Source organism: Chlorocebus sabaeus, chromosome 25, assembly GCF_047675955.1.
Source record: "Chlorocebus sabaeus isolate Y175 chromosome 25, mChlSab1.0.hap1, whole genome shotgun sequence".
Lineage (NCBI taxonomy): Eukaryota > Metazoa > Chordata > Mammalia > Primates > Cercopithecidae > Chlorocebus > Chlorocebus sabaeus.
Genome location: NC_132928.1, coordinates 13,521,728 through 13,546,230, shown reverse-complemented (window position 1 = coordinate 13,546,230; position 24,503 = coordinate 13,521,728). Strand labels below are relative to the sequence as shown.

Below are 24,503 nucleotides of genomic sequence, written 5' to 3'. Positions count from 1 at the left end.
ACTGATTCTCAGTATTTTTTCAACTTAATTCGTTTCAACTCAATTCAGTGAGTTTGTTGGATGCCAATTGGGTCCTTATTCCTATGTTAGATATTACAGAAATTTTGAAAATAAATAATGACATAATAACTGTACCTAATGCGCTTACATTCTTATTTTGAATCAAGATTTTACTCCTTTTAAAATAAGTTAATATTGCAAGACAGAATGTGTCCAAATGACAAATGTGTAGGAAAATGATATGAAAGAGTCTATGAATCAAATGAAGATGTGGGAATTGAGGTAGATCATCAAATATACATAACGTTTTGATGGTGGTAGATAGTGCTAGAGGTATGGTATCTCTCATCTATGGCATTGGCTAGAAAGAAATTAGTAAGATGATAAACCTGATTATAAGGCAAAAACTAGGAAAAACTAGAGATAAGTATTAATGGTTAAGTGTAGTCAGGTTCCTGAAATGTCTTTCCTTTCTATCAATTTTATCACATACATTAAAATCGGGAAAAATATTACCAAAAAAATCTGATTTCTAATATCCAAACTGCAGACAACTTAAAAGATTGAAAGACTCTCAAGGAAAAGAAAAAAGTAATACCAGAATCCCATTATTAAGAGATAATCACTATTAATATTTTGGTATACATCTGTATGTAGACATACCTATATGTGTATTGTACACATCTATGTATATGTGTCCATGTATATACATATATATTTTAATGAATTAGACTCAAATATTTGTAAAATATTTGTTGTTATTATCTTTCCAAATTAAATATTTTTCTATAGCATCATAAACTTTATGGCCACACAACATTACACTGTTGGAAACTCAGAATGGTTTATTTGGTTTGTTTGTTGCTAGTGTACACGGGTCAGTGACTTCATGTGCTAAATTCTAATTGCACAGAAGAAGCATTTCCAAAATTATTTTCGAGATCTGGACTTGGAGAAAGAGGTAGATGTTTCATTTTGCAAATTTTCCAATGGCTTTCTGGAAGACAAGAATTTAACAACTGACACTGTCTTAGCAACTGCCTGTAGATCAGAGGGTTCTGAATGTAGGTACAGGAACACAAAAAAAATGTTGCACTGATTTACTCTCCTTCTTACATATTTAAAAAAAGACAGTGACAAAAAAAGAACATACAAGGAAACTACAAAATTTTAATGGAAAATGGAATTAAAAAATAAAAATATAAACTTTGTTTCTCAACATAAGCTCAATCAAGGTCAAGATGCTTTTGTAAATGATGATACCAGCCATTTAGTTCATCTCTGAATAACTGAGGGTTCTGGGAATTTAACCACGTCAATGCAGTCTTTTTTACATTATTAACTGAAGAAAAATGGGTGCTCTTTAAAGATTTTTTTAAGATCAGGAAACAAAAATAAGTCAGAAGCAACCAAATCAGAACTGTAAGATCCTAAAGATTTTCCATGAAAACTGTCATACAATTTCTCACGTTCAATGAGAGGAATGATCAGGGGCATCATATGGTGAAGAAGGACTCTAGTGAAGCTGTCTTGGGCATTTTAATGCTAAAGCTTTGGTTAACATTCTTAAAACCCTCTCATCATTAGCAGATGTTATTGTGTTTTGGCCCTCCAGAAAACCAACAAGCAAAATGCCTCAAGCATCCCCCTCAAAATTTGCCATGACCTTTGCTCTTGACTGGTACACTTTTGCTTTGACTGAACCATTTCCACCTCTTAGTAGCCATTGCTTTGATTATTCTTTGTTTTCAGGATTGTGCTGGTAAAGCCATATTTCATCTCCTATTACAATTATTTGATAAAATGCTTGAGGATATTGATTCTACCTGTTTAAAATTTCCATTGAAAACTCTACTCTTGTGTGTGGCTGATCTGGGTGCAACAGTTTTGGCACCCACTAAGTAGAAAGTTCACTCAACTTTTTTTTTAGGGGTACAAGTGCAGGCTTGTTACAAAGGTAACCTTGTGCCATGGGAGTTTGTTGTACAGATTATTTTATCACCCAGGTATTAAGCCTAGTACCCATTAGTTTGTTTTTTTTTTTTTTTTTCCTGATCCTCTCCTTCTTCCTACCCTCCACCCTCTGAAAACCTCTAGTATGTGTAGTTCCCTTCTATGTGTCCATGAGTCTCATCATTTAGCTCCCACCTGTAAGTGAGAACATGTGGTATTTGGTTTTCTGTTCCTGTGTTAGCTTGCTAAGGTTAATGTCCTCAACTTTAATTTTTCAGTCAGAATTGTACAAAGTGAACCAACTGAGATGTGTATGATGTTGGTTGTTTCTTCTGTTAATTTTTGGTCTCTTCAATTAGGAAACAGACAAAATGAATTTTTTCTTTATAAATTGATGTGGATGGTCTGCCACTGCAGGCTTCATCTTTAATATTGTCTTGTTCCTTGTCCTTTAAGGAAAATGAGTTATCCACTTGTAAACTGTTGATATCTTTGGGGCATTGTCCTCATAACCTTTTTGTAGAACATCAATGATTTCACTATTCTTCTAAGCAAGCTTCACCAGAAATTTGCTATTTGCCCTTGTTTCAATTTTACTGAATTCATGTTGCCCAGTAGGGGCTCATTTCAGACTAATGTCTTATCTTTCTTACTGCCTCAAACTAGATCCTGTTCAGGCATGTTTTAACATGTTAGCATGAGTTTATTTTGGCAGAAGAAATGAAATCCATGCATTTTTCATAATATGCATTTTCCATAAGCTTTTTGAAGACCCCCCTCCACTTTCTTATTCTATTTACATTAAGTACAAAATTAGCAAAGTCAGTTTATGGTGTCAACAGTCAGGAAAGCAATCACCTGAGTCAAGATTTGAGGCCACAAAATGAGGAGCTTTACAGGGTGCTGATAATGTTCTGTTTCTTGCTTTGGGTGCAGATTCCATAGATGTGTTTCATTTGTAAATATCCATCAAGCTGTACCCTTAAGATGTGTCCACTTTTCTGTATTAATTTATAACTCAATTTAAGCATTTTAAAATGTAAATAAAAAATAATAGCAACTCTCAAAATGCTCAGAATAGCAGGACATCTCTATTTGTAACACTTTCAATTGAAGGACACATTCCATTATCTTTCCAGCATTTAACTCCATTGCTTTTTCTAACTGAATATTATTCCCACTATTCTTCTAAAATCCCTTAAATCATAGAATCTTTCCCTATTATTTATGAATATAATATTCCTTAATTAGGTTAACAGATGATATAATATTTGAGTACGGGTCTTAAAATGTAAATTTAAATATATTTTATTTTTTCACATACAGGTGCATTATAGAAGCACCTTAATGGAATAATGACACTTAGGTTGTATTGTTTACAGCTAACCAGAACTGATATTCAAACATTCTGTACAAGTTTTTTCATTTCATTCGACCCTTTGTTGCTCGATGAATAAGACTCTTGAGAGTATAGCATCTACTATTCATTAACCCAAAGATCTGGTATATAGAACAACCTTGAACAACTATTCTGGAGTCTCTGGTCACAGAGTTAGTAGCTTAGTAATTTGGCTTTGAAGGCTCCAGCTTATTGCATAGCTTGACTTTTGTTCCTCCCGGTCCTGAAAGTTTCTCAGACTTTGTACAGTTTAATACTATATGACTGTGACATCAAAGGGAAACATGGTATGACCTTGTTTGTAATAGAGTGGCATAATGACTCGTGGATGAGACCATCGTCTTACCTGGAAATCCTCACATGCTCTGCCTTATTAATATTAGAGCTTGTAACAGAACACAGGAGTGTTAATAGCATTCTAGTATTTTTGTGTAAGAGGAGTTATTTCAATGTACTGCAATGTGATATTTAAATATGCAAAATAAAGAAAACATCTAGGCTAAAGTAGAATTCTATTTTGCTAAGAAAAGACCTTTTGTAAGCCATTGGTATGAATGAGTATAATTTCGCTCAAATTTGTAGAGTGCTGATAAGGTTCCTTATAACGCTTGGATAGAAGTGCCTAACCTTTAAATGTGTTTTTATTGTGCCATAAGCAATACAGCTTCTTCGTCAATAAATTTCTCATCGTAAGACTTAAGTGTTTGGAAGGTTTAAGATGAGCATTTCTATTTTGCTATTTATACATCGTTTTCTTTGACCTTGGCAAATAAGACCAAAAAAAGTTTTAGCACTTTTAGTTAGTTAGACATAAATAATTATTGCCTATATGATTTTACCAGAATTTATCCACTTTTCTTCCCTCTTTCCCCCGTCCACATCTGCCTTTCTATCCTCTCTCTATTTTTTGGTTTCTCAGTTACACACACACACACACACACACACACACACTCATTACATTGCTATTATCTATATCTTACTGCCTCAGTCTTAGTGACAGAAATCCAGGTCCTGGTGGAGCAGCAGTGGGAAGATGCTATCTATGGTTCTAGATATCGGTCACTCTTATTTAACTATAAGATGACTATGTAGATTTATCAGATGATACACTTGAAAATACACATGTGTTATGGCTTGGTGTGAGATAGTTGTTATTTTTCTATAATGTCCCTATTAACCTTTCCTCCTTTGGAATTCTAGTCATTATCCACAGCAAAGGCTTAGATTGGCTTAACCAGAAGCAATTCAGATAGTCTTTTCTGACTAGGCAGCACAACTCGCATAAACCTTGCCGTGTTTGGTGGAGACTTGTCCTGATTAGCACCATCTTGCTATTTTTGTTTCTTAAAAGTTTGTAGGCTTTTTGGAAATATCTTATAAACTTCTTAAAAATGGCCAGTTTCTGGTAGGGTGCTCGTTTAAAATGAGAATAATCTGGTTGGCTACAGTCTGGATAGTCATCATCAATCAGATGCTATCCAGCCTGAACTTTGAAACAATCCTGGTATATTGAACAGTCTCATGAAGGATTTCTCTTTTCTACTTGTTTAGGAATGTACTGTATACACACATCTTAAGTGGCCCGCAATAGCTCTGCTAGTGATATCAATATTGGTCCTTCAATCTTTCGATTATGTTTTTAATCATAAGCTTTAAAGTACAATTGTTTTTACCTCAAAGTTCTTAAAAATCTGTTATGGGACAGAAATAAGAGATTAATGGAGATCTTGCAAAAAAAAGATAAATGGCACCACCAGAATACCACAAAACTGGGAGAAAAATTAATTGAACCTATACTTTTGATAAATATTTATTTTTTGCAGAAGAAAAATGCATACTAGTTTAAGCTGTCATTATACTAACCTACATCCTATTTTTCATATTATTAGTAATACATAATGTGGTAGTTTATATTCAAAAATAAAACTAGAATGTATATACCTCATGTATTTATCCAGAAATACACCAAGGTTACTATGGTTACGAAAAATCCATTACCTTTGAATACAGAATGAAAAAGTTTGACTTAAAGTGTGTGCTATTTATTATAGCAAACATCAACAGCCTTCGGGAGGTTCTCTAACTGGATTCATTTTTCAGTGTCAGAACTGACCCACCATACTACTAGCTTATGGCCTATGCAAGGTAAAAAATTTGAACTGTATGCATTTTAAAATATATTTTATACTAACTCAAGGTGCAGCAATGCCTTTGACTTTCAATGCTTCATATTTAAGAGAAAGAAGAAAAAAAAAAAATCCAAGCCACCTGGATGCTAACTGCCTTCTGAATTGAAATGCATTTACTTTGCTTGTGCCCACCATGGCAGCAAGATCCATTGGCAAAGCATAAAGGAATAATGTCGATTCTATGTGGAAACTTAAAAGGAAACTACAAGTAAATGGAGTAGGAGTGAGAAAAAAATTGTTGACACTTTGAATATTTAGGAGGCGATATTAAACCAAGTTATTAGGGAAGTTTCTGATATTGTAGAAGGTAAAACATTTTAAACAGTGCAGGTGATTGTAACCAGAAAAAAACAGGGTAGCTCGTGGAGAAATCTCAAAATTATTCCTTACTCCAAGTAAATTTTTGCTCATCAAGAATGTGATTAGATGAATGAAAGGAAAATATAAAAGGTTAATAATTATTCAGAAAAGTATTCACTATAACTAGTACTTTAAAATGCAAATAAAAATAAAATAACTTTTTTTTTGTAAAATAATCAAATATTTAAGAATACATAATTCACTGCTGATAACTTCCCTGGAAATAATGTGACAAACTATATCAAATATTCTGTAAATGTTCATTACCTTTGACTTAGCTATTCTTCTAGGAACCTAGCGAATAGAGATTTATGTATAAGAATATCTATCTCAAGATATTTAAAATAGAGATAGATTAGATACTATTGCTCAAATGATTAAGTGCATTAATAAATATCCATTGTATGTTATATGAGATGGAATATAATGTTATTCAAAACATTTAAAAATATTTTTAGAAAAATGTTTAACGATAGGATATAGTCATAACATAATAAGGGAATATGTAAATATTCAATATCATACGTAGGTTATAGCTCAATTTTGTTAACATGAATAAAGTAGTAGAAGGAATTCCATCAAATATTAAGAGTTTCTATATGACAGGATTCTCAGGTTTTACAAGACTGCATGTTTTAGATTATCTTCAGTAAGAATATATCACTTTTATAATTAAAGATATTATCAATTATTTTCCCAATCTAGTAGATTCTGTCTTCCATTTCTCAGTTTCTCTATGAAGAGACATTTCAGCTCTGTACAGATCCACTCTAGTAGCCCTAAACTGACCCTATTACTGAAAGCACCAGACTTCATGAATAGAAGTTCTACCCACAAACCGCTCTGTGTGGAAAAGATTAGGTCACAAATATCGTGACACAAAGACAAGCGGTAAGTACCAATAGGATTGTAGATAGATACACGTCATGGTGTAGACTTAAAGTGCTCATAAAAGCTAAAGCCCACCCCAATGGCTAGATTAGTTTCCCCACAGCCTTCTCCCTTGCTGACTTCAGATAGAGTCCCTCTCCTATTTAGTCTTCTCTGAGAGTCTCTATAGATAGGTAAAATTTAAAAATATAAATAACCTGCACTTAGTCCACATCATAGATATAAAATCTGTGGTTATAAGAGTGGGAGCCTCATCCAATAGGACTGGCATCCTCAGAGGAAGAGGAAAAAATACCAAGGATGAAGTCACCTCAAAGAAAGGCCATGTGCGCACACAGTGAGGAGGCTACTATCTGCAAGCCACGGAGGGAGACCCAGGAGAAATCAAGCTTGCCGACATCTTGGTCTCAGACTTTCAGCCTCCAGACTGAGAGAAATACGTTTCCATTAAAGTCACCCAGTTTGTGTTATTTTGACATGGCAGCCCTAGCAGACTAATACAGGTGTTCTGAGGTCTTTCTTTTAGAGTTATGGCAAGGAAAAATAAAATATGAGCAACAAGCAGAATGTATATAAATTAAAAATGAGGATTTGGGGCCAGACAGATCTGCATTTGAATTAGTTCCTCTGATTACTGACTAGAATTTCTTAACCTGTCTAGGTCTTGGTTTTTCTAGCTATAAAGTTAGAATAATCATGTACGTCTTTGAACCCCATCTTAACCTTCTCAGTGTATTTCCCCTCCTTGACCAGCATTGCAGTCCCAACATGCTTCATATCTTAAGCTATTTGGGGATGAAAGCAGCAAGGAACATAGTTGTTTGTGAAATGCCAAGAAAGCTACAGCAGAAAAAATATGCTATGGGTAATATTGGAGATACATTCTTTAAAATATTACATAAAGATTGAAAACCATTGAAGAATCATTCTACTACCACTGTAGCAAGAAAACATGGATGTAGGCACTTTAAAAATACTTCACTTTCTTTATATTTGGGGTTTGTATTGTAATAATACACTACGGTGCCATTTACCACAATCTTTCATCAGAGCCTATACTCCCATCATGTTCTTCATAATTCAAACCACCAAAATACAGAATTCAGTATCATTTTACAGGTGGTAGTAGAAATTGATGTGAATTCTTGTCTCTCTCCCTACACTGCTCTTTTTCTGGTTTTGCCCAGTGTAACCTCATATAGAATTCTGTACATTTTGGAAAGAGTCGAGGCCCACAGTTTGAGACCTGCCATCAGCTGCACCACTTCCCTGTGGACTGATTCAGCGTTCGTATCTGCACATAGAAGGGATCTTAGTTTCTCTTCTGCTGGCTGTGTCTTTTCCATTTTTCTCTCTTCCCTATTGCCTTATTCCTACCCTAATCCTACCCTCCATCAGTTCCCCTTTGCTAAGTTCCTTTTTTATTTCCAGGAACCATCTGACTTCATTCTTTCACTCCTTTAACATGTTTTATTCCATTCCCACTCTGTGATAGGTCCAAGACATGCAGTAATGAAAAAAACAAATACAGTTGTCCTTAATGATCATTATGGTTCAGCAGGGCAAATCAATGAGCAAACAAACAGTCATTCAAGATGACACAAACAAAAAGCAGTGGTGTAACATAAAGGTAATCGGTAAGCATACAGGGGCATACCTGTGTCACACGTGGGGAGTCAAAGGATTCTCAGAGGACATGTCTATTCTGGTTCTAAAACTTATGATATCCCATTATATGCAATGTTACCTCTTGGTCCTACAGAAATGTTTTTATGTTAATTATTAATATATGTGTAAAGTTCCTTTCATGGTGTGATTTAATCTTTTCTGAAATAACTTCTGTGGTTTATAATTTTTAGCTAAAATCATCCCATAAGATACTGTTGGAGTAAGATTAACCTATTCAGTTTTTACAATGAACTCTGTGTTGTACAGGAGATAACAATTATAACTTCTCTTTACTAATTGCTAATGACATGTTATATAGTTTATATATAGTTCTAATTCTCTTTAAAATACTGAAAAATGTGATTACACCATTTTACAAATTCAGAGACTAAGACAAGTTAAAACACTTGTTTTTAAGACCACACTCTTCAACACAGCCAGAATGCTTGGGTTAGTATCAAAGCCTCTGACTCAAGCTGTGTGACCTTGGGTTACTTAATCTTTCTTTGCCTCATTTTCTTCACTTGTAAAATTGTGGTGCAAAATAATATCTATGTTGTAGAATAAATATTATGGAACTCTATCCAATTATGAGTAATAAAATATAAAAATAATTGTTCTTGTCCTTTTAAGGTTCTCAGATTGGGGGGAGTGGCAAAAAAATGTAAACCTGAGAATGCAACTGGATGAATACACAGCCCTGTTCACACGCCTTGCTCCAGCATCTACATGTGTCCCCATGAAACCGTGAGCACCAGGAAAAGAGGGACAGTGTCTGGCCAGTTCCCTATTACAACCTTAGTACCTGGCATTAATGTGAGTGAGTGAATTCATAAATAATTCATCCTACCTCTGACTCTAACTTGTTATGACCTTTATGAAGAAGTTAATATCTCTAGGCCTCGGTTTTTTCATCAATCAACATTTGATTAATACTGTCTCACATGAGAGTCACATACAGTATATAAAATAATATGAAATATAAAACCACTCTAAGTATTATACAAGTATAAACACAGTACAGGCAGCATACATAATGCAAGCCTCCTGTATTTAGAAAGTTTTTCAACAATTCACCTCATTTCAGTGTCATCACACTTTATCATAGGATATGTGCGTATACACTATGTTTCCTCTCAAATCTAAAATTCAAACCACACTGAGTCACACTTCTGAGTCTTAAGACTACTATACATCAGTGAAGATTTTAAAGTATTTGGTTGGTAATGGCAAAAACCGCAATTACTTTTGCACCACCTTAATAGCTCATGTGAGAGAGGAATTTGTTTGATGATGTCATTGATCCAAGTGGACACTGTGAGTCTGACTGGGGAAAACACTGGTTCTCAATTTCAATCCTGTGTGGTCTGCTGGAGGCAGAGAAGTCATGTGCTGAGCTCTTTGTGCTTAGTACATTTGTGCATTTCCAGGCCTCCTCTGCACCTGAGCAAAGGTAATTGCTAGAAGGATTTAGGTAAGGAGTGGTGGGGTCTATAGAACAGAACACGCAGTAGAACAGCCCTGGGTGGAAGGAGGTAACATGAGCACTTTTCCATTTTCTTTTTTTTTTTTTTTTTTTTTTTGAGACGGAGTCTCGCTCTGTCACCCAGGCTGGAGTGCAGTGGCCGGATCTCAGCTCACTGCAAGCTCCACCTCCCGGGTTTACGCCAGTCTCCGAGTAGCTGGGACTACAGGCGCCCGCCACCTCACCCGGCTAGTTTCTTGTATTTTTTTAGTAGAGACGGGGTGTCACCGGGTTAGCCAGGATGGTCTCGATCTCCTGACCTCGTGATCCGCCCGTCTCAGCCTCCCAAAGTGCTGGGATTACAGGCTTGAGCCACCGCGCCCGGCCTTCCATTTTCTTTTTAGCTACAATTTCACTATAAATCTAATACGAGCTTCAAGATCATACAATTGGAGTGACTAACAGGAGATAAAAATAAGCAGCTCAATTTCAAAAACACATTTTCAGATAACTATAGACTCTATCTGATGTGTGTGTGTGCATGTGTGTGTGCAGTCACTCCTGAGTATCAATGAGAGATTGGTTCCAGGACCCTCTACTTATACCAAAATTCATAGATGCTCAAGGTCCTGTTACAAAGGGGTGTAGTATTTGCATACAGGCTATCCATATCCTCCTGTACAAGTTAAATCATCTCTAGATTCCTTAGAATATCTAATACAATGTAAATGCTGTGTAAATAGTTGTTATACTATGTTTTTAGAATTTATATTATTTTTAATTGTTGTGTTGTTATTTTTTTCACATATTTTCTAAGCATTCTTGGTTAAATTTGCAGATATGGAACCCCTGGATATCGAGAGCCAACTGTAAGTGTGTTTAGATTTGAACATAGACTATTACAATTCACTGATAACTCTAGAGGCCTTACCCGTGACTGTGTAGTTCTCCTCACTGCCTGAGTAGATCAGTCTCCCATCCATGTATAAAGAGTACTGAGTTATAATACCATTTGCCTTTTTGGGTGGGTTCCAGGAGAGCAGCAAAGACTTGGGAAAGGATTTGGCTGCTGGTGGCTGAACCTCTTGTGGGGCTGTAGAAGAAAAGATTTATAGAGTCTAATTTTAGTTTTCTTTTCTAATTCAAACTTTTCAGACCCAAACCAATACATCATGGAATAGATCTGAAATCCCATGCATGGAAATATTCCCGATTTGTGGGCAGCTTGTCAGTCATTGCTTTAGGAACAGTGTTAAATAACTGTCCCATATTTATGAGAATTTGTATCAATGGTGGATGAGGAGTACTTACACTAGTTCACTTCACTGATGCTGTGTTACTCCAGCAAAAGTACTATTAACCCGTAATCTCTATGTGGGACTGTACTTATTAAAGCAAATTAAGCAGATAGAGTACCCTAGCCTCAAGGAGCTTGTGACCTAAGATCAGTAATGTTGGTGAATGTGGCTCATAATAGATACTTTTAAAAACCTGTATGTAATGATAAGAATAGCCAGAACATGCGTAATCAATTTAGTCAATTATATATGAAAACTTTTGTGCATACTTTTCATTTTTTTAAAAAAGAGCTGTTTATTTCATATAGTTGTCAATGATTTGAAGGTCCTAAGAACTAAAAGTTTTTAAAAATTTTCCTAAAATCCTCTATTATTTAGTAAATTCAGAATTACTTTGTGTATATTTAGAAGTACCATCATTCTGAGCAAACTATCGCAAGAACAGAAAACCAAACACCGCATGTTCTCACTCATAGGTGGGAATTGAACAATGAGATCACTTGGACGCTGGAAGGGGAACATCACACACCAGGTCCTATTGTGGGGAAGGGGAAGGGATAGCATTAGGAGATAGACCTAATGTAAATGACGAGTTAATGGGTGCAGCACACCAACATGGCACATGTATACATATGTAACAAACCTGCATGTTGTGCACATGTACTCTAGAACTTAAAGTGTAAAAAATAAAAATAAAAAATTCCCACCAAAAAAAGGAGTGTATTCAGACCAGCCATTCTTCCCATAAAAAATAAATAAATAAAGTAAAAAAGTAAAAAGGAAATGTAAACTAAGCAAGCGCAGGGATCTCTCCGGGGCATAGCTTGAAATTGGTATGAAGGGTACCAGGTAAACCCTGGAAAAAGGATTTAGTGGATACAGAGAAAATAATGCAAAGTAGGGCCATTTGTCCCATACTGAGGCTGGTCAAAGTCCTTGTAGTAGGGGATGATAATCATGTCCTCAGCAGATGCATTGACACATCAAAAACAGTGCTATTATCAGTAGACCAGATGGAGAAAATGCTGAGGCTGGGTCACTGACAGCATAGTTCAGGTGAGTGGAGTCTGATTGGTTTAAGTAAAAAAATACAGCATAGAAAGGGTCACAAGAAGGATTTTACAAAATCCTTTATCCTGTCCTGGTTTCATCCTATGGGCCCATGTCTTCCTTTCTGTTACATATCTTCAGTGCAAGTGGTGCTTAGAAAAGAGGAAGCGGGGATATATAGATACTGGGAAAGAGAGAGAGAGAGAAAGACTGGCTGACTCTTTTCCCTAAAGATCAAGCTTTTAAATCTCCTAAAGAACTTTTCAACTAGACAGTATAAGAAATGTGCAATTCCTCTCATCCGGAAGAGAGAAATGTGAAGTAACAATGCTTCAAATGTTTTGAGAGCTGTTATTTCTTGAAGTGATGCTTTCTGATGCTTAAGCAAAGCTTTTGCTTTGGCGTGCTAAAATATTTTCTCTTTCTCACTGTCTTCTTAACATATGCTTTCTGAAACCTTAATTTATGCCAACAGTTTGTAAGTTCCAAGTACAACAGAAGTGAGACTTAAGTCGGAAGGAACTAAGCAGTGATTAATAATGCCTCAGTTGGCATTTGGAGGTTTCATCATACTGAAATAATTGTTGCCTGTGCTACTGTTTAGCAGTTAAAAAAGACCATGGAAATCAACCGTTTGATTCTCAATTTCATACTGTGCCATACAATCAATTCTTTTTAGTCAGACTGTCTCTAGATTTACTTCTGAGCCATAGTAAAATGAGGAAGCTTTCATTAATCTTTCAGATGCTTCATATTAATGACAAGGCTCTTGCATGAACAATGTAACAGCAATTAAAAAGCCCATTAATCTGCATTACAGCTATTAAAGATGCATGTCATTAAAGGGTATGGAGTTTGATTCATTTTCGCACCCCCCCAAAAAATGGAGCAATTATGGCCTGGCAATGCACTTTGTCATCAAATTAGGTTGGGGTTTTCCAGCAAATGGCCTTGCAGCATTTAGCTCTTCTCCTATTTTATTATTCATGACTGAAATGTGGAAGTCAAGACCTTTGAAATTACTTTACCTTCTTGTGGAGTAGAGATGTTCAATGCATGTGAGCTCTCAGTACAGCCAGCCAAAGTGCAAGCAGTTAGGGTTACTGCATAGTTTTTGAAGGGTAGCAAGCCTGTCAATATGCCTGTAATAAAAAGGGACAAAAGAGGGTTGCATGCTTATCATAAGCATCAATAAAGAGCACTGTGTGTATATTTGAGTGTGTGTGTCTGTAAGAGAGACAGACAGACAAAGACAAAGAGACCAGAGACGGAAATCAAAAACATATTTCTCTTTCAGTCATTTTCCTCCCTTTCTACTGTTTGTTGAATGGAATGACTCATGAGAAAAAATTGTGAGACCAACTTATTGTTAAAACAGCTCTCAAACAGCATCTGATGTTTCTCCCATTAAAATGGGGAGGGGGTTCCACACGTAGTTTGTGAGGCAGAGCACAGTGTTTCCAATAGCTTAGATGTATATTATCTCATTCCAGGATCCTAGACATCCTGCAGAAACAAAACTATTTAATGTTTTGTAACCTAGCATTTTTCAACTGTATTTAACTAAGGAGTCCTTTTTATAGGGCACCTATTAACACACTTTAAAAATGCTACTCCCAAGAGTGGCTTCATTATTTTAACAGTAGGCCACACATATACAAACCATTTGTTTATGTTGCAGCTAACAAGTATGCAAATTAACATAGCTGAACAATTAGCAAATTAGATAATTATGCTTTTGTACTTCTACTTGCAAAATTATTAGTTTTTTTAATTAAGACACCTGTCTTAAATGGAAGTGTTACACATGGAAGTATTGAATTAGCATGGCTTGCTGATAGATATATGAGATTTGTTCAGCAATTAAAAGTACCTGTAGAAATGAAAACACATTTTGTTTACTAGTGTTCATAAGCAAGGCAGAGACTCCTTATCTAGTTAATCCTGTGAATTAAAAAAAAAAAAATCCAAAATATAACTTGTGCATTTGCTCACCACTGTTTTTCCGCAAAGATGTTTTTCAGAGCAATCTTTAATCCTAACCACATAGTTTATCACTATTTTTATGAAAAGTTGGCCCCACTGGTACTGTCTCTTTATTGATTAAACCTTCAATCGCTCAGAGAATACATTATTGCTTTAAGGTGCCAATATTGATGACAGCTTTCATCATTCAAACACAAATTTTAATATACATGTTTCCATAATTTCCCTCTCCAGTAGAAAATTTTAAAAATTAAAAGATCAACAAGCCAGGATGGAGCAAAGACCAGTTGTTTGCTTTGACACCTCCCACTTGCCCTTAGTCCCTAAGGCTGTCTCTAAGACTTCATTCCAGCAACAGCCCAGGCATCTCCATGGGCTACTGAATCCGGTCTGCCATGTTTCTACATGAAAATATTCATCCACTTGGCACCATCATCTTAGCTCATGGCCAAAGAACACAGCAAGCCAATGAACTAATACACACACATGTGTGACCATCTTATGCCAAATTCAACTCTAATTTCAAAAGTCTCTCGTGTCAGAACCTCCTGCTTCCTCTCATTCCTGACCCTGCAATTGTCACTTCCTCTTAAATCTCCCAGATCATGACCCACATTCTGAGTTTACTTTCTTTTAAGAAGTTATTTCTCATTCCACTAAATGGTTTAAAAGCAAGCTAACATTATCACATGCACATCCTTATAATGGAGTAGTGTGGAAAAGGGCACGGATGCTCGGGCCAGATTGCTGGCTTCAAATGCCAAGTCTGCTGCCGACTAGCCATATGAACGTGGGCAAGTTGTTCAGGCTTCTGTGCCTTAGTTTCCTTGTCTGTAAACAGATAATAATAATCTTGATCTTGAAGGGCAAGGCGTTGCAGGCCTCATCTGTGAGATGGGGATAATATAGTACTTATCTGAAAGGGTTAGTATTAAGAATGAACAAGTGCAGGACTTTAGAATATTTAACATGGAGTATTGCCAGTCAAGAGCTCTAGAGAAGAGATATGCCATTCCAAATTAGGCTACCATTGCGACTCAATTTCTGTCTCTACATGCTGCTAGATGATTTGTATCTTTTAAAGATCACCAGTGATCCCTTAAATACCAAATCAAATAGCCCATCCTCAGTCCTTATCCTCCTACACTTATGGGGCGTTGTCATCCCTCAACTTCCTTCTGTGACACTGAATTTTTAAATTGCTCTCCTAAACTACTGAGAACCCCTTTGCTTCCTTTACTGACGCATGTTCCTCTCACAGTCTCTTAAATAGCTTTTGTTTCCCAAAGTTGGGTTGCTGTCAAGCTTCTTTCTTTTTCTAAACACTCGCCTTTGCTAGCTTATTAAGCCTTATCTCTCAATGATCACATTTGTAGCTACAGACTTCACATCTCTCCCAAGCCCTGGTTCTGGGTTTCTATCTGCAGGCCATGTGTCCACACCTGGATGTCCTACTGGTATCTCATACCCAACATGCCCCAATCAAGAATCAACATTCTAAATAATTATGTAAGCCTCATTTTCCCATTTTTTAAGGCTTCCACCATGATCCCCAAATTCCAGGCTCAAAACTAAAGTATTATCATAAAATGTGTTTTAGCCATTCTATCTTTAGCAAATCTTTGGCATTTGCCATGTCTTTCCTATTGCCAAGTTGGAAACTACTGTAAGATTCTAAATAAGATGACTTCCATGTCTGAATTAGTATAATGCCACACTAACAAGAAATGAATCAGCCCCCAGAGAATAAGACTTTTAATCCTAATGTGAATAAGAAAAGTATGTTGGAATATGAGGCTAGTTTCCCTTTATCATCACTTAACCTATGGGGCATATGTGAAAAGCAGCACCCCTCATAGATGAGCATGCTTCAGCTGAGGCATAGGAACACCATGCTTAAAAAGAAACAATGCTAATAAACAGGTTGGTTATCTGAAATCATTAGCATGAAGATGTGTTGTACATTCAGGAAGTATTATCATTGAGAAACATAAAAGCAGCTCCATTATTGTGCAATTTTGCAGCCTGCCTTTATAAAATTCCTTATACTAAGACATTTCTTTCCAAATCATGACTAAAGTGCAATGTTGAAATTTTAATTGTTATACCAACTTATCAGGAAGGGTATTCTATAGACTTTCAGAGGGACTGTATCAAACCAGATCCGGAGTTCACACTCACTAAGTGATCTTTAGTGATTTATTTAATGTTTCTTGCCTTCACTAGAAGAGTTGCTTTGTGTATAATATGTGTATTATTATATATGAGTCCTTTATTAATTTCAGTCACTCCTTATTTCAAAGACCTTAAAAAACAAGCAATACTCGTTTCAGCAAACTTGTTTTCTTCAGTTTTGATTTGGTAGAGATCTTTACCAAACTGTATTGTATTTCACAGAAAAACCCTGAGATTCTTAAAGAAAGATGCTGGAAACTAGATCATCTTTCAAGCCATTTATCAAAGTGCTCACATTTCCCATTTCAAGCCAGGTGAAACAATAATAAGCCCTGAGAAATGAGAGCTGCAAAATAGAAAACAGGAAAAAAAAAAAAGAAAAAGGACAAGAAGAAAGCTGATGTTTTGGTTCTTGCCAACTTTGGATCCCAGGTGGAAGGTTTTAGATGGTTTGTAAATCACACTTTCAAAAAATGTGCTGCACTTCCTAAGGCTGGAGTGCCATTTCTTTCATATTTCCGGTAGGGAATCTTGTTCATCATACTGTGTGTCAGAGACAAAGTTTGTCAAACCATCTGATAATTTTCCTTAAAGGCAACTTAATATTACCTACTTCAGGAAGAAGAGCAGTATAATGGTTCACTGTGTTTTCTCATCCTGTCAGGTTCAAATTAAGGGTTACGCAGGGGCAAGGTGTTGGTCAAACATGTGGTCTTCATTCACTTGGAATCATAACAAAGTCATTTTATTGTTGGAGACATGTGGTTTATCTCCTTTGATTCTCAGTACGGAGAGTTTACAAGGATGCATTCAAGTTGAAAAGCTGTGCCATGGACGAAGAAAGGGAGTAACATATTCTCTCCAAGACTATGTAGATTGTGGATACATCCTTTGAGATCGTTGAGTGATTATCCTAATGGTTTTGCTTTATGTGTCAGGGTTCTACTTAGATTAGGTACTCCCCGGAAAATATAGTGTTACTCTGATGATATATCATCATCAGAAAGCATTTATCAATGTTTCTGCTATATGCCTGTGGAAAAAGGTGCTATAGAATACAACTGATTTTTTCGAGGTTTCTAATAGAAAAAAATATTGGAACTAGAAGAACTCTTATAGTAACAGATTGATACATAAAGCAGAGTGTTTGCATACAGGGCAAGTAGACAATGACATTTATAAGATTCAGACTTACCAGTTCAAGATGATAGGAAGCCTAAATTTAGTTTAAATATATATTTCGGTATTATATTAGAAAGAATACTGGGAAATATAGAATATGACATATCTAAAGGAATGCTGGACAGAAAACCCAAAAAGAGAAAATGGCATAGTCACCTTTTTTGACACTTGGGGTTTTTTATACTGAAGAAGTATATCCTGAAAGGGAGAACTTTAAGATTTGTTTAGTTGTGAATCTCTTTGTTTGGGACACATCCCAGAGAAGTCTTTCTTATTTTTTTATTTTTTTATTTGAGAGTGTCCCTATTACAAGGCGCGCCAGATGACCTCGCAAACTCCCTTTCAGCCACAAACTCTGTGAAATCAGAAAATGGTCCCAACCATGTCAGGAAACCTGCTAGTCCCTCTTGGTAATAGAAGAGGGCAAGCTGAAGAAACATTCAATAAGCATAAAGTAAGCATTATTGATGTCTTAAAAGTGTTAGTATCCCATGAAACACAGGAGTGTGGGTATCCAGATTAAAATCATTGGCACCAGCAGGACCATAACTCTCACTGCTAAGCGATAATGCATTTTGCATTAATGCTTAACATTGAGAAATCCTGACATGCCACACCAAGGGAGTTTGAAGTCAAGTAAGTAGATTCCCTTTGAATTGAAATCCTGTGGGTCAGTGGGTGCAGAAAGCCCAAGCTGAAAGATCAGGGGGCAGGGAGTTGATTTAAGGGAAGGAAACACATCACTGTAGGAAGTTTAAGAGACCTACTGCATATGGCTGCAAACTGTGCTCTGAGGGTTTCCACCTAACAGAGGGGAAGAGCATTGGCCTGGAGAACTTGCGACTTAAAATTCCTTCACAGTGATTTGAGGAATTCCTTGAACACAGAGGGCAGATCCTTTTACTTCTTTCCTTATCCTCTATCCCAGCAGCTATTAGTATGGTTTACCAAAAGTGAACACTTGCCGGGTGACTGAAAAATAGATTTTGCAGACTCTTAGCTCCACTCCGGTGTTTCTCTCACTATAGGAGAGCCCGACTCCCACCACACCCCTTCCAGGGAATAAGCTAAGTAAAAGACATTGTTTCTTTTGACTGATACATTATTATCTCCAACACTCCTTTTCCTTTGCTTTCACCTCAAGTTTCAAAGGAACCAAAGAAAAATATTAATAATTGGATGCAGCCTAAGGACCTAAGACAAAATCATTGTGGAGCTGACACCAGCTGTGCAAGCTTTTGCGCCTCTAATGGGACACTGTATGCTGAGAAGCAGCAAAACAACAGAGGAGTCTGCTTTGACGTTGAAATTTTATGATTAACTCCTCTGACTAAATGCAGACAAGTATAAATGCTTTGCCTGGAAACCGAGCCTAAGACACAAAACAAAATGGATCTTTTTTAAAGCCAAGCACATTTCAGAGAAGAAAAAAGGACTCCCTTTCTACTTACATACTTCAGCAGACTCCTCCTCCCTCCCCCACCCCACCCCCAGCTGCCAACCAAGGTGTTTGGACGGCATCCACTGTAATCTGTTCTCCTTCATTATGTTAATCTGTGGGCGGAAAGATTTCTGTCATCTTCGAATCGCTTGTACAGCAATGGTAAACACCTTGGCCTGTCTGTAATTGGACAGGTGTCTGCATTGATGTCACCCAGCTTTTAATTCAATTAAAGAACTGGCTGCTCTGCTCTCATCACCCACTCATTTCCGTTGCACTTTTAGTCTGGCGGTGAAATCTGCACACAGCAACTGTCTACCCTGAGTCCAAAGTCAGGGGTCCCCTTGTAAGGATCATGCACAATATTTCAAACGGACTCCAACAATCCAAGAGTATTTCCATATTAGCAAAGGCATTTGGGATAACATGGATAATTTATCTCTCATTTTTTTTTCTTTATCTTTATGTTCTACTGCATGTAAATGATATCTTCTACTACTGGCCAGTAATTAGGAGCAGCCATAGCAAACAGAAAAGCTGTTTCTAGCTTCCTCTCCCCAGGGTTTTCCCCCATCTCAAGAGAACTCATCAGAGTACAATGCTCTTATTTATTTGCTGGCATTTCACATTTGGATCAAGAAAGTGAGGGTGGGCAAGAGCAAGACATTTATTAAGAGGGCCATCTGGTAAGGGATGCCACACAGGCAGAGCTGCTACTGCTACCTGGAGACATAATGGAAGAGCCCACTTTTTAAAAGAAAACTGGCCAGGGGAAGGAGGGCAGAAGAAGTGACTTCTGGCTGGGGACTCTGCTGCAGTGCTGATAAAATCTAATTTTTAAGTATACATTCCAAACCAACCCAGTGGATGGATTAAAGAGAGTAAATCAATCCAATATGCCATGCTTCCTGCCCACTTAAAGGAACCTCTGAAAATGAATTAAAGTTCTAACACAGACATTTTGACACAGTGACCCCATGAAACTGAATAATGACATTTGTTAAATATGGATGAAAACTTAACGGTCTAATAGAGATCTGGAAACATACCCAGGATGCTTCTCCTCTGGTTCTTAGTCCAGGAAGGTGGGATTTGTTATTGCTGTTTTTTGGATAATATTTTCAATTAAAATAAAGACTTCTAATATTTACAAAGGTAAAGTCAATTTTCATTTTACCCAAAAGGTGGAACAATAAATACACTTAACCCAAACCTAAAGTAATCCCTTGGAAACTTCAAAACTAATTTTTCTGACATTTCATTTCCTTCAAATGGGTTTTTTAACCTTGTTTAAAACTTTTAGTAGAGAGCATAGAAGATCATATACCTATCAAAGACTATGCAGATGTTTACTCTTACAAACAGGAAAAAAATACATTCTTTTATTTCTTTATAAAATATGTGGCCTAATCCCAGTCTTAGAGGATGGTTTAAACAGTGATTTTAATTGACCTCAAAGTATTCTCCAGTTAACATTCTCTCAGCAGGCTTACATCTAACCTCAAATTTTTAATCAATGCTTTTGTGGTAAGAACTACAGAGTCTTTGTCATTTTTATTCTAATTTGCCAATAGGTTTGAAGCCATGTGCTTGTGTAAACTCTACCTTACATAAAGGTCTGACACTGAAATTATTGAAGCTCTCCAAGAAAACACTGGACCTGACTAAGCAGGGAGACGGGCAAGGAGACAAGAGGAAAAGAAAAGAAAGAGAGAGATGGAAGTCACCCCTTACGATCAGTGCCCTAGGTCCCCTGCTACTAGCCTCCGAGATTGTTATCCCATTGTACAGAGGAGGCTGCTGTTGGAGAGAGTGTACCATATGGTGCTCAAGTCCAGACAGCTAAAAAGCAATAGAGCCAATATTAGAACCTGTCTTCTGACCCCAAGATCATTATTTCTCCCATTTGATCTAAGCTCCAGTTCCACAGAAAAGAAAAAAGTGTTGAAAAATGTTAACTAAAAATAATAATAGCCCCCATTTTGCTATTAAATACCTTATTGAAAATGCAACTTAAAGTGTGTTAAGAGGTTCAAATTTATTACTGAAGTCTATTGCCTACAGAAATTAGCAGTCTTGTCCTCTAAAATGAGTGAATTTGTATGCCTAGAATATTCCTTTACAAATACGATTGATTCGTAAGAAATTCTATGCGTGTGTGTGTGTGTGTGAGAGAGAGAGAGAGAGATTGGGTTCAACATTGGACCTTTGTTTATTATACATATAACCCTTTTAATTTGTTCTGAAAATAATTTAAATATAAAATGATCATAAACGGTAAATAGCAGAAAAGTCTAGCTGTGCATTCTTCATCTTTATCAAATGTGATTGATAACTTTGAAGTATTTGTATTGAATACTTATAAGCATTGTGGAAATGCCTAGTTGATTATCACTGCAGAACAAAAATTATATATTTTCATCATTTTAAACCATGGCTCAACATGTTACCAAAAAGAAATGCAAATCCTTTGGTGTCAATTCTTATTGCATAAAACAAAATGAAAAACTTTTTTAGAAAAAACTCTCTCTGAAGATTTCACAATGTACCAGTAGTTCAGGCACATTATGTATTCAGGAGAGTTAGACAAAGCTATTAACTCATCAACACTGCATTACCTAATGAAATCCTTCTACATTAGCTAAGCAGGAACATTACATCATTTCTATTTTTACTATTTATGTCATAGGCCATATTTTTGTCCTGTGAATTTTTTCAGACCAGTTTCTTTCAAGATTTAAATTTAAAGAAATATTTTGTAGCCTGTAATGCCAACACTTTGGGAGGCTGAAGCAGGTGGATCACCTGAGGTCAGGAGTTTGAGATCAGCCTGACCAATACAGTGAAACCCCATCTCTACTAAAAACACAAAAGAAAAAAGAAAAAATCTAGGTGTGGTGGCGTGCACCTGTAGTCCCAGCTACTCGGGAAGCTGAGACAGGAGAATTGCTTGAACCCAGGAGGCGTAAGTTGCAGTGAGCTGAGATGGTTCCACTGCACTCCAGCCTGGGCAACAGAGGAAGATTCCATCTCAAATTTTCAAAAGTTTGTAATAAACTACAAATATTGGAATATTAATTTATGGTCTACTATAAAAACTGACTTTTATCTTTAATAACACCAACAAAAAGAATTCCTTTTTATTTACTTCTGACAGTTGCCTATTGTGGCAAAGATTACTAATTGCTCCGTATTATGTATTATACTCCTTTTCCTCAGTAACATAAAAACACTTTTTACCTGGGCAAATGGCTACTTGAAATAAGGACAGCATTTTTCAACATTCCCTGAAGCTAGGTACAGCTATGTGACTAAGTTCCGACCATGCAAGATAACCACAGGTGGAGGAGCAACTTCTAAAATATGTCTTTGAAGTGAAAGTGAGTATTCTTTACCCATTATTCCTTCCTGCTGGGTGAAAATCAGACTGGATGGCAGGAGCTCAAGTAATCATCTTGAGCTATGAGGTAGAAGCCTTGTCCGTAAGGATGGCACAGCAAAAAGATGAAGTGTGCGGGTCTCACCTATGAACGTCCCATCTCTGCATTTACTGTGGACGCCTATTACCAGTGACAGAAAAACTTCATCACTATTATTTTAGGTTCTAATATCTCAAGTGAAATAATGAATCAAAAATGATAAACCCATCTCTATTAGGTTTTCCCCCATAAAACTTTCATTGTGTATATAATCTTACTTCAGAGAGGGTGCTTGGGCTATATTTTAGTGTTATAAAAAATCATATTACAAAGATAGGACCTAGCACTAGCATAGAACATGGTAGATCACTTTTTAAAATAAATGAATATTTTCCGTTCTTTATAATTATCAGCATTGCAGCAGTATTGGCTTCCATTATTTTTCACTTCAAATATATAGTGGTTGGGTTCTATTCTGAGGTCTAAGTTTGGAATTAGTCTTTATTAGTTATTTATTAGTCTCACCCTACCAACATATTTTTTTTTCTATTGGGAAATGTATAGTAAGTTCCAAATGTACATTTAAGTTGTGATAGCTCTGTACATTCTTTTATAAAATTAAAGAACTACTGATAAAAGACTGAGACTTCAGTAAGGACTAACTCAGCACAAAAACAATATTAACATTAGGTTAACTATGGGGTTAGTAGCAGAAAGCTAAATTTGCTAACTGAAAGATTCCTTCATTCATTATTTTAAGGTAAGTACATAACCTACCTAGAGCAAGGTAGTGAACAAGGCTTAAAATAAATATAAAACATGAAATTTGTCCTCCAGGAGCTTATTGTCCACTGAAGAAATCGCATGGGTGCTTAGAGAGTATCATAGGCAGTTTTAGCAACTTTGGAGTAAGAATTTCAACTGCATAGAAAAAAAAAGTTCATGACATTGAATTACAGTCATTTCTCTGCAGACTTCTCAGATAAGTATGATTACATATATATAGAGAGAATACATATATAGAGAGAGCATATTTGTATAATGTATGAATGTACATATATACACATATACATACATATACAGAGTAGCATTTTAATTTAATTTAATTTAATCTTATTGATGATACTCTGTATAGCTGAGTTCAAGTTCCAAAATCAGGCATAAGGCAAAAATAACATGATTTAATGTTCCCTTGACAACTCTTTATATGGCCCATAAAGTACAGCACATTTGGTTTTGTATATGCCTCTAACTTTTCAGAAATCAATGATTCTTCAGGGCTCTTAAGTCTTCATTCTTTGTGTAGACACCCAAACAATGAGTATCACTTCTTTGTCAATGATTGGGAAATCCTAAAATTATTCAAACATTCTTTCCAGCTAACAGATAATTGACATTTTCAGTACTGGATAGCATCCTTTGCCTATGACATTATTTTTGTAGGTTTTTGTTTTGTTTTATTTTTGCTCTTTTACTTTTTCCTCCATCCCGTACCCATTTCCAATATATGTAGTTGAATGTTTGTAACTTAAATGCATGCAGGTAAGGCTCTACCAAAACATTACAATGATAATTCCTACACTGAATTTTACTGCTCTCACCTATGAATTTTACTGCTTTCACCTAATATGAACCCAAAGGGCATCCTGTAATTGAGAATTAGGCTTTCTTATATTTTATTTTATTTTGTTGTTGTTGCTGTTGTTGTTTTCCATTTCCCGTATAAATAGTAAGCTCCTTGCCTTTCTCTATTGGGCATGACAGGGTGGCAGGGGGCTGCTTGGAAAAGCAGAATCTAACACCATATTCCCAGACCTAGTGAATCAGAATCCATGTTACCAAGATCCCCAATTCTTACTTCCTTTCTCCTGGGAACTTTCAGAAGCACCACGCTTGGGGTTCAGGAGTCCTACTGACACTGCCTCTCTTTCTTCACTTGCCTTGGCATTTTTCTGGCAACAAAGTTAACACAGAACCAGAAGCAGAAATAAGGCGGGGATAGTTGCAAGCCCAGCAGGTGAAAGTAT

The 24,503-nt window shown here is 36.3% G+C and overlaps 1 protein-coding gene across 1 annotated transcript in view; it reads right to left on the bottom strand.

Moving 5' to 3' along the window:
- Window positions 1-24,503, bottom strand: part of USH2A (usherin) — a 785,943-nt gene that overhangs the window by 396,369 nt on the left and 365,071 nt on the right. The window contains exons 30-31 of the mRNA XM_007988447.3: window positions 13,302-13,415; window positions 10,857-11,018 (exon numbers count right to left, since the gene is read on the bottom strand). Of these exons, the coding sequence (XP_007986638.3) occupies window positions 10,857-11,018; window positions 13,302-13,415 (276 nt within the window). The remainder of the gene's footprint in view (window positions 1-10,856; window positions 11,019-13,301; window positions 13,416-24,503) is intronic.